This window comes from Dendropsophus ebraccatus, chromosome 9 (genome assembly GCF_027789765.1).
Source record: "Dendropsophus ebraccatus isolate aDenEbr1 chromosome 9, aDenEbr1.pat, whole genome shotgun sequence".
NCBI lineage: Eukaryota > Metazoa > Chordata > Amphibia > Anura > Hylidae > Dendropsophus > Dendropsophus ebraccatus.
In genome coordinates this window covers 58773185-58786567 of record NC_091462.1, presented here as the reverse complement: position 1 = coordinate 58786567, position 13383 = coordinate 58773185, and the positions used below count along the sequence as shown (strand labels likewise).

At 42.4% G+C, this 13383-nt stretch overlaps 1 protein-coding gene across 2 annotated transcripts; it reads left to right on the top strand.

The window, feature by feature from the left end:
• The first annotated feature begins 1694 nt into the window (after nucleotides 1-1694).
• FZD5 (frizzled class receptor 5) lies at nucleotides 1695-8454 on the top strand. 2 transcript variants are annotated; one of them, XM_069983471.1, is made up of 2 exons: nucleotides 1695-2242; nucleotides 3035-8454. In XM_069983471.1, the coding sequence occupies exon 2, from the start codon at nucleotides 3164-3166 to the stop codon at nucleotides 4874-4876; it is 1713 nt and encodes a 570-aa protein (XP_069839572.1). In that variant the 5' UTR covers nucleotides 1695-2242; nucleotides 3035-3163; the 3' UTR covers nucleotides 4877-8454. The 2 variants fall into 2 exon arrangements, with proteins under 2 accessions (XP_069839572.1, XP_069839571.1); XM_069983470.1 differs by having other exon boundaries at nucleotides 3032-8454.
• Nucleotides 8455-13383: the final 4929 nt, after the last annotated feature.

The following is a 13383-nucleotide window of genomic DNA, read 5'->3' as shown; positions in this document are numbered from 1 at the left end:
GTGGCTTCAACTCACAACTAGCATGACCTAGTGCCAGATACCAGGAGACACCATTGGAGGTCCTGTGGTATCTATGCTCTTTCAGGTCATAACTGAAACAGACAAGCACTGCAGCCCCTTCTAGCAGTTTGTGGCCTGGGAGCGGGACTCCCTTGGTCTGATGATATTGTGTACCTAAGGCTGCATTCACACGATGAGTGATTTTCAAGGTCTGTGGATAAAGTCCGCAATCTACCTCTGTGCTCCAAGACAAACCATCCGTGAAAGCATCCGTGTCCATGTTTTTGAAGGATCTGTTGAAAGCTTTGTAAGTTTTACATCACATCTGTATTTTTTATGGACTGCACGGATGTTAGATGCAACCCGGGAAAAACACGGATCTCATAGACTTCTATGGGGAAATCTGTGTCGTGATCTCATCTGAGTTATGACACGTCCTATTTTTTCACAGAACGGATTGCAGATCCGTGGAAAAAAAAACCCACGTGAATAGCCCCATCCTTCAGTATGCATTCCGCCGCATTGCATTCGGTCAGGGGACACATCAAGGAAGGGGGAAGCAGAAGAAGAGAGTCACATTTTGGCAGCTCCGTCCCCTCCTGCTCCCTGTCATAATACAGGGGGTCCCAGCAACAAGATGATCCCTATAAAGAGGGACTGTGCAGAAATACTGCAATGTACCTGCTGATGGGTGGTCTTTTCTGGGTGAGACAGAGAAGGCGTCTTTGGGGTAATGCAGAACCATGTGCACTCAGATGGTTGGTCACACCAGTTTTAGGCTGTGTTCACACACTGTCAAAGAAACAACTGTTTTTATTGGACAGGGAAATCACGGCCATCGTGATAAAAATAACTTCCATTAAATGACGGCCGTACTATAAAAACTGCCGTCATTTTAACGGTGTGTGAACATAGCCTAACTAGAGACATTTCCACACCTGGATAGTTATTGGCCATGTGCTGGCCATGTCTGAGCTGCTGCTCCATTCACTTGGGGGCCCCCCTTACAACCGGCCCTATATATTACTGGGGTCCTAGTAACCTAAACCCATTTAGTCACTGACCACAGCGCTGAGCGGTCTATACCAGTACACCGGTGGCAGGTAACACCAGGGATTTCCTTTCTCTATTCTCCCACAGCAATCTGTGACCTTTTATAACACTATATCACTTCTAGGGGTGTAACATACTGGTATGATGGACTGAGGTCACTTTATTGCTTATATATCAGGAGACCCTTCTCAATTAGGTGATTATTGTGCAAAAGGGAAAATAACATGTGACGCAAATCCCCTCATCCCATGTGCAGCAGACACAGCCGGAGTTTTATAGCGTCCCTGGTGTGAGGAGGGAGCTGGGCGGTATCCTGTACACCGGAGCACTGCGGGACCCTGGGTACACCTGACACTGCTCTCCACTACTATCCCGGCAGCCACCCCCGGCCCCGGCTGTTATCCCGGCAGACACCCCCCCCGGCCCCGGCTATGTCACCGCATAGGGATAACTGGTAAGTGTTCCCGTCAGCAGACTCCCCCCAGCGGTGTGGTATCGCCCCGTCTGCCAACGATCATAACGCGTACACAGCACATAGCCCTAAGATGAGGGCGGGACATCTGTCCAATGTGGGCGGGACAAGGCGTTGTAATGGCCCAATCGGTAGCAGAGGGCGTGGTCCCAGTGACAAATGGGTGTGTCTGGCGGAGATCTCTATTGAGCACAGGTAGACGGATAAGAGAAGTCCGGCGGAGCGGGCGGCCGTACTCGGTGCTGTTCGTTTATAATAACAATTCGGGAATCACTGAGGGGTCAGACCGCGGTCACCGGAGCATCTGCACGGGACGTCCTCCTGATCGGGGACCGGTGCTGAACTTGTAGCGACCGATACCCACGATCCGCGCATGTAGGCGGCTATGGGGAAGCGGCACCGGCACAAGACCGGGAACTTCACTGCAACTACTGCAAAGTGCGACGGTGGCGATCAGCCGTGCCGGGACCGGAGCAGGTGACTGGTGCCATCACCTGTAACAGTAACGCTGAGGAACGGGGGCGATCACGGCGCTGTACAGCTGCAGCACTGATCTCTGGGAGCGGCGCCGAGGACAGTGACAGCGGGGGCAGCAGCGCTCCCCGTTCTGACAGCAGACCAAAGTTCACTTGTTACCTTTCCTGGTGACTCACGAGGCTTTGTCCGTGTTGTGCACATGGCCGGGAGCTGGCGAACTCTCCGACCAGTGACCTGAAGGTAAATCCTATCCCCCAATGATTGGATATGTAGAGCACTAAGGACCCGTGCACACTAGATGCATTTTACCTGCGGAAACGCACTAAGATTTGGTTGGAGAATTTTCTAACCTTTGCAGATTTTATCCCCCTCGTTGATTTCTATGGGGAAAATGAGGGACACAAATGAATTCTGAATTCACAGAATATAAATACATCTCTGCCCTGTCTATAAGAGATTTTAAAAATCTATCATCTATATTTACCATGCTAATTTCTGTGCATAAAATCAGCAGCAAATCTGCCTAGTGTGTATTTACCCCCCAAAAAAATAAAAAAATAAATTAAATATAGTGTGTGTATGTAATTTTATATATATATATATATATATATATATATATATATATATATATATATAATTGTTATTATTACTGCTCTGCGCTGTAGGGAGACTTGTTATAATACATATCACACTGACTAACCCTGCACTAACTTATTCCATAGCGCTGTATAGCAGATACATAGATAGGGCAGTAGTAGTAGCATAATATGAGCACTGTATTATTATGTGCAGGGAATGGATACTATTATGTTTGTATATCTATTATAATATTCATGTTTCAGTGTTAGTGTGAAGTCAGTGTCGGGCCTCTGTCTTGTATAGTGTCTTGTAAAAACATCTTTCTTATTTTCCCAGGTGTGTATAATATATATATATATATATATATATATATATATATATATATATATATATAATATATATATATATCGTGGTTATGATGAGTATTAACAACTCCTTTATTTTCTTCAGTAGAGTCTATGCTGCAGCCATATAAAGTGCTGAAGACCACTCGGACCCCAGAAGATGCTCAGGATGTCGCCCTCTAAAGATGTTTTCAAATAATTCAGGCTGTTACTAAAGGGAAATAAGAAGCTTAAAACCATGGCCGGACTGAATCCTGGAGTTCTTTTTGTCGTCCTCATGATCATCCTACCTGTGCCCGTGTTTACAGCATCCAAAGCAATTGTGTGCCAAGAGATTACTGTGCCCATGTGCAAGGGTATTGGATACAACTACACCTATATGCCCAACCAGTTTAACCATGACACCCAAGATGAAGCCGGCTTGGAAGTGCATCAGTTTTGGCCTTTGGTTGAAATCCAATGCTCACCAGACCTGAAGTTTTTCCTGTGTAGTATGTATACACCTATCTGCTTGGCCGACTACAAGAAGCCTCTTCCACCATGCAGGTCGGTATGTGAACGGGCCAATGCTGGGTGTTCGCCCCTCATGAGACAATACGGGTTTGGTTGGCCGGAGAGAATGAACTGTGAGAAACTTCCACAAAATGGAGACCCAGAAAACCTCTGTATGGATTATAACAGGACGGAGACCACCACGCTTCCACCCTTGTTTGTAAAACCAACTCATCCACCTAGAGGACCAAAACACTTGACTCCTCTTCATAGTCAGAAGCAACCAAACGGTGACTGTGAAGGAGTATGCAAATGCCGAGAACCTTTCATCTCCATAACAAAAGAATCCCATCCCCTGTACAATCGAATCAAGACGGGCCAGGTGCCCAACTGTGCCATGCCATGTTTCCAGCCCTACTTCACCCAAGATGAGAAGACATTTGCTACCTTCTGGATCGGGTTGTGGTCCATCTTTTGTTTCATCTCGACCTTCACAACTGTGGCCACATTTCTTATAGACATGGAGAGGTTTAGGTACCCGGAACGGCCCATCATCTTTTTATCGGCTTGTTATCTTTTTGTATCTATTGGCTACATTGTCAGATTTATAGTAGGCCATGAAAATGTCGCCTGCAACCGGGACCACATTCACTATGAGACAACAGGGCCGGCCCTCTGCACGGTTGTATTTCTTCTCATCTACTTCTTTGGAATGGCCAGTTCTATATGGTGGGTGATCTTGTCTTTTACATGGTTTCTGGCTGCTGGGATGAAGTGGGGCAATGAGGCCATCGCCAGCTACTCTCAGTATTTCCACATGGCAGCATGGCTCATACCAAGTATCAAATCCATAGCGGTCCTTGCCTTAAGTTCAGTGGATGGGGACCCTGTGGCTGGGATCTGCTATGTGGGGAATCAGAACCTGGACAATCTGCGCGGTTTTGTGCTGGCTCCATTGGTAGTATACCTCTTTACAGGAACAATGTTTCTATTAGCCGGCTTTGTCTCGCTTTTCCGAATTAGGAGTGTTATAAAACAGGGTGGCACCAAAACAGACAAACTGGAAAAATTGATGATCAGGATAGGAATATTCAGTGTACTATACACCGTACCTGCAACCATAGTCATCGCCTGTTATATTTATGAACAGCACTACAGGGAATTCTGGGAAAAATCCCACAACTGCTCTTGTTCTGGGGACAAAAAGCGATCCAGGCCAGAGTATGCAGTTTTCATGTTAAAGTACTTTATGTGTCTCGTGGTCGGTATAACTTCAGGGGTGTGGATTTGGTCTGGAAAAACTTTGGAGTCTTGGAGGAGATTCACAAGTAGATGTTGCAGAAGCAGCAAATCTATCAATGCCTTAGCATACAGTGAAGCCAGCACAGCACTAACAACAAGGACTGGTTTGCCAAGTTCAGCTTTATACCACAAGCAAGTGCCAATGTCTCATGTCTGAATGATGCCCTTTGCACTGCAGAACATTGCGACTTTCATTCATTAAGCTATGGGCCCTACCAGCGCTTCTCCTTGTCTGTATTACTGCTATGTACTAATTCTTTCCTAGACAATCCATACATTGAGTCACTTTTACTCTTGTTTGCATTCAGAATCTGTAAGTAGAAGCCCCTTCTATAGAGCAGACATGTCGCTGACGGTGAAGTGCGGAGTCTGAATACTAGCAATTGTGCGCACACTCCTTCATTCAGCTCTGGCCTCTCTAAAGTCCTAGTTGTATTACTTGAATATGTCAGTGGTCAGTTAGGCTTTGTAACCCGTCGCCATGTTATAAAGATATACTAACAGCGTTGTACCTTTAAAATGGTATTGCCCTGTCTTCTGGTGAGGAGGAGGCGGACTGCTTTATTATTCACTATGTCCAAAATAAGAAAACCTTCCACTTTTGACTGTGTATTCCAGCTATAAAATGCATAGCTAAAGGAGACGCTGCCAAGGAGAACAAAATGGAAATTAGCATTTTAAGTCATTTTAATCTTTAAAGTATAGAAGTGACAGTATATGGAAGATGATGCTATATACAGGACTGTATGTAACCAGTTAGGACACCTGCAGGACTGAAGTAGCCATTACCTTCAGAATCAATCCAACAGGGCTACCTATCACCAGGTAATCCACTGCTGGAAGTAGTAGCTAGATTTTTTGGGTTGAATATCATAGGTCTGGCATTATCAATTTTTTATTTATTTTGGGAAAAGAATAGTTTTTTTTTTATACTTATAACACTAGACCATCATTTTATACCCAGTACAACTTATTCACTATTGTGGCCCCTTAATATATAAATGTCTTGTCATGTGTTCTGTATACCACCAAGTTCTCAAGGGTTAATATGAATTGTGTGTTTTGGCCTGGAAAGAAGTACAGCCGTGCTGTATGCTGCATTGTGACAATCCGCTCTGTCACGTTTTGTAATCTGTAAACCTGGTCACTGTGTCCTGTTCTAGTATTTGTTTTACCATTGTGTATGCAGCCGTCCCACCTTCTTCTTTAGGTATACACTGAAAACTTGTTCTTATGAATTCCACATGATCCACATCAGTTGCTTTGTGTTGTATAGCTGCAAAACCAACAACATATTCATGCAGTGAGGACGACTGGCAGTGCACAGAATAAATGCGTCCTGGTGTTGTATGGGAGATGACCCTATTGGATTTTTTAAGGGATTTTTCAAGAAAAAAAAAAAACACAAGTGTGTGTACGTTGTGAACCCGTTATCCCCCTCTAATCAGTATAAGGAGAATTGCGCAACCTGTTCTATAATTTCTGATTTCAGGCTTGGTTTTGATCCTGAGAAACTTCCTATCGGTATTTGCTGCCAAGTCACTATCCCAAAAAATTAAAATACAGGAATCTACGAATCGCTTTAGCTTGTGAATTCTTCTAAAACGACAGAAGCTAAAACAAATAGCCCCAGTATAATATATAATGTGAATTAGTTAATGAATTGGCGGGTTTACTCCTGCCGTCACATGCTTTGCCCGGGAACTCGGTAAGCCGCACAGACTCTTCAGTGCTCTTCTGTTTGACAATGGCAAACAAGCAGTGCCCATTGTAAGAGCTCTATGGCATTCTTGTTTGATTTGTCACACAGTTTATCAAAGCAAAAAATGGTTAATAAAGTGAAGGGGCTTATAAATCCCGAGACTGTTTATTATAATGCCCTTATGGAAACCATTCTGACATGTTAAATTATTTATAACAGCCTTTGTATTTGTCCTTGTAGGTGATATATGTTCATTTGTTTTATTGTACCAGTCTTTTATCACCATACTTGTTGTACAGGGAAGGGTTTTGCCCTATCGTTTTTTATTGCTACTAGGCACAACTATATACTACAAGCAGAGGTAGCAGAGCTTAGCGGTCAGGTAGTTGTCTGCATGCAGTAGACTTATCTGTGGTCCTAAATGATATCACTGATACAGTAGCCCAATGCTTTGTACTAGATGAGTAGAATACAAAACCAGCATTACATCTGCAGCACTGGCGTATTGATAACTATTGCATCTGTTTAGTTTTTTTTTTTTTCATCTACATTTTTGTGCACGCCATAGGTTTACAGGCTGCCATTCTGTTTGCCACCTATATTACTTTGATTAAGTTGGACAAGTCTGATGACCCAAATCTTGGATGTTTTTCAGTAACTATGGCAAATATTATTGAAGTAGTTAATATTACTAGATATATTTAAAATGAGTCTGGATGCAAAAAAAACAAACCACAGCCTGTAAACCCACCCTGGGGTCAAAGTTACGCAACATGGAAAGAGAGGAGAGTAAAATGCAATGAAGAATCACATAGGCTGTGTATAAGTATAGAGAGAAAATTGAGCAAACGCTGTCAAAGCAAAGGTAAGCAAAATGGTTAATAAAGACATCAAGATTTTTTTTTTTTTCAAGAACATAAGAACAAAAGCAAAAATGAAAACATAATGCTACGATAATTTATTGATAGTAGATACTTTATTAGCAACTAGATATTGCAAACTGCAGTAGACTGGGTTGAAAGTTCTAATGTGGGTTGGAAAGGGACCCACGCTGTTACATGTGCAATATAAAGTAGCACTACTGTTAACCAGTGATCTTTATAGACATGTACTATATTCAGGCCAAGCTCCCCACCAGACTGATCTGTGAAATAGTTACACCCACTGCCATTAATTTTCAGTAAAAAAAATTTCTTCTGCTTTTAATTCTCCCTTACAAGAAAAAATGCAAGCGTAAATCTTGACACAACTGCATTATGTGAACTGGGCCTACTCGTATTACAAGCGTCTTAGAAATGTGAACCTGTGATCTTATACTGTACCTCATACATTGCAGCTCTTGTCATTGGAAGTATATGTATATACATCTATGTTATCTAATAGAATTGATTCTATGACCAGGGCTTGTATAGCCTCTTATAGCGCTAACTTTATTTTCCATTATAGAATGTTTAATGTGGTCTTGGTTTTTGGGCATCATATGGACTAGGATTAGGTATCACTCCGGTGACATATACAATCCTGACTGTATATCAAGAGGACTAATATTATAGGGTTTTGTCTGATTGACAAGTGCCTTATAAAATCTCAGAATTTTATATATTGTAGTATATTTTCACATTGAAAGAAAGCTACAATCCCTGCTAAATGTCCAGAGGATAATCTCTGGTGCTGGTATATTACTGGTAGAATGAGATTTATTTTTTCCTTACCTCCCACCAAAGCAAGCTCAGACCCAAGCACTTACTAATATTGGTACCCAAGACTGCATTGGAAAAACTTTAAAGGACACAATCCTCCTCGATCACTAAAGGGAACAGACATCCTGGACATAATATATATATTTTTTTATGTTTTTTCCCCTTTGTTTCTTCTATATTAAATTCTATGTGTTATATTTTGTTTAAGTTTGAAAATGTATACAAAGAGAATTGTATTAAACACTAGTTATTTATGATGGGAGGCAGAAAATTGTCTATTTTGTTTGTTCCACTGGTCATAATTTTAGAAAAATAAACCTAAAAATGATTTAACTTTTGGCGTATCTTGCTTTCTAGTGCTATAGACTCACCTCCACCATACCGCATGCAACATAACAAATTCTGGAGCTACCGAGACCTGAATACACACATTCCAGACACCAGGGGGCAGGTTTATTTCAGTATTACTATGCTTTTTCCTCTTATTAGGGTGAAATGTTTTCAAATATTTTTCAAGAAAGGAATCCAGCTCTTCAAAATTGGAGAATTTATTATTATGACATCATCTTGAAGAGAGTTTCACAATCTGCCCCTTCTACAACACATATAATGGAAAAAGTGGGCTCCACTACATCATGCATGAGTGCATAAGAGGCTGGCCAGATCTATCCAACTGCATTTTCCTTTGGTTCTAGGCGCATCTTGTAAAACACATATTTATTTGTTTTAAACGATCCTTGTGCCGTACTTGACAAGGGCCAATGGTTACAGGGAGGAGACATGGTCTAAAATATGACACATTGTGCCAAGGTGAACAAAAGTTCAGGTTTAAGACAATTTCAAGTTATAACAGGTGTAAAATTAGGTGAAACTATGTGGGCTCAGCCACTATGTTAAAGCGACTCGGTACCAACAATCTGCCCCCCCCCCCCCCCCAACTGCTTGTACCTGGATTGCTGCTTTTAATCCAATAACTATCCTGGGGTCCGTTTGGTAGGTGATACATTTATTGTTCTAAAAACAACTTTTAAACTTGCAGCCCTTTGCCCAACGGCCGTGGCCTAGATTGTGTATGCATTAGGCTGGCACACCCTCTCTGTCCCTCCTCCCCACCCTTCTCATCATTAGGAATGCTCCAGGCAGATTGTCTCCTATTCCTCACCTGTGATAGCACGGCACATGGGCTCGATCATTAAGGCATCTGTGCAATGTTCAGACAGGAGGAAATGTTCTAGGGGCATTCCTAATGATGAGGAGGGACTGAGAGGGTGTGCCAGCCTAATGCATACACATCTGTTCAAACAGGCTTACCAGGTTCCCTAATTTTGACTCAACCCTCAACCCCCCCCTCCACACACACACACACACACACACACACACCTCCACCACGCACACACACACACAGACACATACATACACGCACACACACACCAAGCATTTAAGCACTTAGACCTGTGCATGCAGGCATTGGCTGGTGACAGGTTCACCCCCCCTTACCCGCACTGCCTTATTTATAAAGATGGCCGGACCATAAGAACAACGATGCACTTTGCCCCTCTGCCATTTTGTCTCGCACCCCCTCCTGATAGTGTGTAAGCTCATGCATGCGAGCAGGGACCTCACTCCTCATGTATGGATAATTATATGTATCTCTGTAATGTCCATTTTTTGTCTATGTATGTACCTGTGTATGTATTATTATTATTAATAATCTAGGCCACGGCCGTTGGGCACAGAGCTGCCAGTTTAAAAGTTGTTTTTTAGGACAATAACTGCATCACCTGCCAAACGGATCTGAAGGTACAAGTGGTTTTGGGGGGGGGCGGGGGGCGGGGGCAGATAGTGGGTACAGAGTCCCTTTAAATGGGCCATAACCTTTTGACTGTTTAGTTTTGGTTTTCGCTGTCTAACTTATAAAGAGTATCAGAAAACTAGCAAATAACTAGCAAAAGGTATCCTATATTATGAAATATCATATAAGTTACAGACCAAGGCAGTGGTTAAAAAACAGTGAATGGTAAAGCAAAGAACCTTAGTCTATGAGTTGAGTTGTACTAGACAACATTTCCAAAGTGTGTAAGTATGTAAATTATCTTAAGGCTATGTTCATGCATAGTATTTTTGGTATTTTTAGCCAAAATCTGGAGTTGGGCCAACAGCCACTGATTGGCTGAGCGGGACCGGAGCTGGGAGCCTCACATGCAGCCGCGGCGCCAAGCAGGTAATGTATGCTCTTGGCAGCGGGGCTGCGGGCGGTTAACTCACATACTCACAGCGGGATGTCAATCCCGCTGCGAATATGTGCTCTCATAGGGATGAAAGGTACTGGATCCATAGTGGATTTCGCTGCATATTCGCAGCGTGAAATTCGCTGCAGATCTGGTACGTGTGAAGGCACCCTAAAATGGTTGTGCATTTTTACAAGACTTTTATATATTAAAGGGGTTATCCAGCGCTACAAAAACATGCCCACTTTTGACCCTCTGTTGTCTCCAGATTGGGTGGAGTTTCAAATTCCGTTTCATTGAAGTAAATGGAGCTTATTTGCAAACCACACCTGACCTGGAGACAAGAGAGTGGGAATAGTGGCCATGTTTTTGTAGCGCTGGATAACCCCTTTAATAACCAGCAGACCTAGAACTATGAGGGAGATTTATCAAAGGGTGTAAAATTTAGACTGGTGCAAACTGCCCACAGCAACCAATGACAGCTCCACTTTCCTTTCACCAGAGCTGGAAGCTGAGCTGTGATTGGCTGCTGTGGGCAGTTTTCACCAGTCTAAATTTTACACCCTTTGATAAATCTCTCCCTATGTTCTTAAATATTTCCGGCTTTTAGTAAAATACAAAATGTCTGTTTTCAGCATTTTTAGTGTCAGACATATACATTTTATTATGATGTACAAGGTAACATACAGTAGCAGAACGTGGTATCAATCATTGTAATGAAATACCAGAAAGAAATAAAAAAAAAATAATGAATCAACAGCTGAACATTCAGCGGAGTGAAGTCAAGACAAAGTGCAGCAATACAGTATATAATAGTAAGAAGCTGGTTAATGAATCTCAGTACAGTCGCTCCCCCCCCCGCTCCCATTCTGATGGCTCCTGGTCCCTGATGCTTACTACTGCTTTCTGGTTCATGTTATGTGCCCACTCCTGTCCCTGGGTTGTGTCTAGTATTACAATTGAATTCTATTCACGACAATGGAACTGAGCTGTAAGACCACACCCAAACCCCTGAACTGAGGATAAGAGAAGCTGTTTTTGGAAGCCTGGACAACAGGGTTTATCCGGCTGTCTGCCTTTTTTAATATCATGCTAAACATTTTTTCCTTACCTCTCTGTGCTCCCTCTTTGTCCTCAGGTGTTATTGTCTCCCTGCTGACTGCAGAGCCTTCACTTCTCAGACAAACTAGTCTTGGTAGTTACAGCTCACTTACCCAATCAATGACTGAGACAGGATAGCCCCACGGCCGCTGATTGGCTGAGCAGGCTGTCACACCCGAGACAAGTTTGTCTCAGAAATGGAGGCTCTACAGTCAGTGGGGACACCAAGGGATAGCAGACAGGTAAGTATAACATGCTTTTTGTTTTATATGCACCAGCAGCAATACATTAAAAAAAATACTTGGCTGGAATACTCCAGCCAATTCCAACATATTTTTTTCTGGAATTAGCAATAACACAAACTCACATAACTAGATGGGTATATATTCCATAAAACTACATTGAACCAGCATGAATTTGATCTGCTCGATAACTGCACCATGTCTATTTTAGTAGATGTATTATAGAAAGAGATATCTAGATAAACATAGACTGTACAGTCACTGTAGGTGACTAATTCATATGCATATCATCATGTAGGCCATACAGCAGCTGATAAGTACTGGAAGACCTGGGATTTTTTAATGGATGTAAATTACAAATCTCAGGCACTTTCTGACACCAGTTCATCGACAAAAGAACAAAAGGTAAAAAAAAATTACATTACCCACTTAGTACCCCGGAAAGTATTCCAAAAGCAAAAGTTTGGAATTATTTTCCTGAAGGAAAGGTGCTGGCTCTCTTGTGCCACCTGTTGGGGGTGGCTTTTCTGCAAGTCAGTGTTCAAACCCTTTAACTCCTTCCCGCATCAGGGCGTAACTGTACGTCCTGATGTGGGAGGGGTGGTTCAGAGGGGGGCCGCACACCAAAGCAATACAGCAATGATCTGATCGATCATTGCTGTATTAAGTATACTGAAGGGATCTCTATGGAAGAGACTAAAGGGACTAAAAGTTAATGTCTATTGTAAAAAAAAAATAATAATAATAATAATAAAAAAATCCCTCACCTAAAATAAAAGTTTGAATCACCCCCTTTTCCCATTTTGTAAATAAAAATAAATAAACAAACATATTTGGTATGTGCATAATCGCCCGAACTATTAAATTATTACATTCTGGATTCTGGATTTTTGTCACATCAAATCCAGAAAAATATTAATAAAAAGTGATCAAAAAGTCGCATTTATGCAAGTAAGGTACTGATAGAAAGTACAGATCATGGTGCAAAAAATGACTCCTCACTTAGGCCCATAGACCAAAGGATAAAAGCATTATAAGGCTGGGAATAGAGCAATTTTAAACACGCTTAGTTTTTTTTTTTTTAAAGGTTTTAATTTTTTAAAAGCTGTCAGATAAAAGAAAAGTGATATAAATTACGTATCATTATAATTGTAATGACTTGAGGAACATATATTACATGTCAGTTTTACTATCAAACGAATGGCGTACACACGAAACCCCCCAAAATGAAAACAAATTCCTTCAATTTTTTTTATTTCACTGCACAAAATTTTTTTCTGATTTCACAGCATACTTTATGGAAAAATTAAGTCTGCCATTGCAAAGTACAATTATGAGGAGGAAAAAATGAAAATGCAAGAACGAAAATTAGCCAGGTCCTGAAGGGGTTAAGATCCTCAATATGTAATATGGAAAGTAGCTCTTCTCCAGAAGGAGAGGACCTCAATTCTGGTGCCACCTACTTGAAGCAGCATGTCCCATAAGTCTCTACATCAGCGGTGGGGAGCCTCCTAGTCGCGGGCCGCATCCGGCCCCTGAGACCTCCCGATGCGACCTGCGGACGGAAGCTCCCCTGTGACGTGCACGCCGCTCTGGTGGGGCAGAAGCCGGCATTCACAGCATCTTGCTGTCTGTGCCGTCTTCTTCCCCACCAGAGCGGCGCGCGTCTTCCTTCTCCTGCGGGCCCCGCG

Excerpts from the sequence above, each read along its gene's own strand:
- FZD5 (XM_069983471.1), top strand. The coding sequence starts at position 3,164 with ATGGCCGGACTGAATCCTGGAGTTCTTTTTGTCGTCCTCATGATCATC.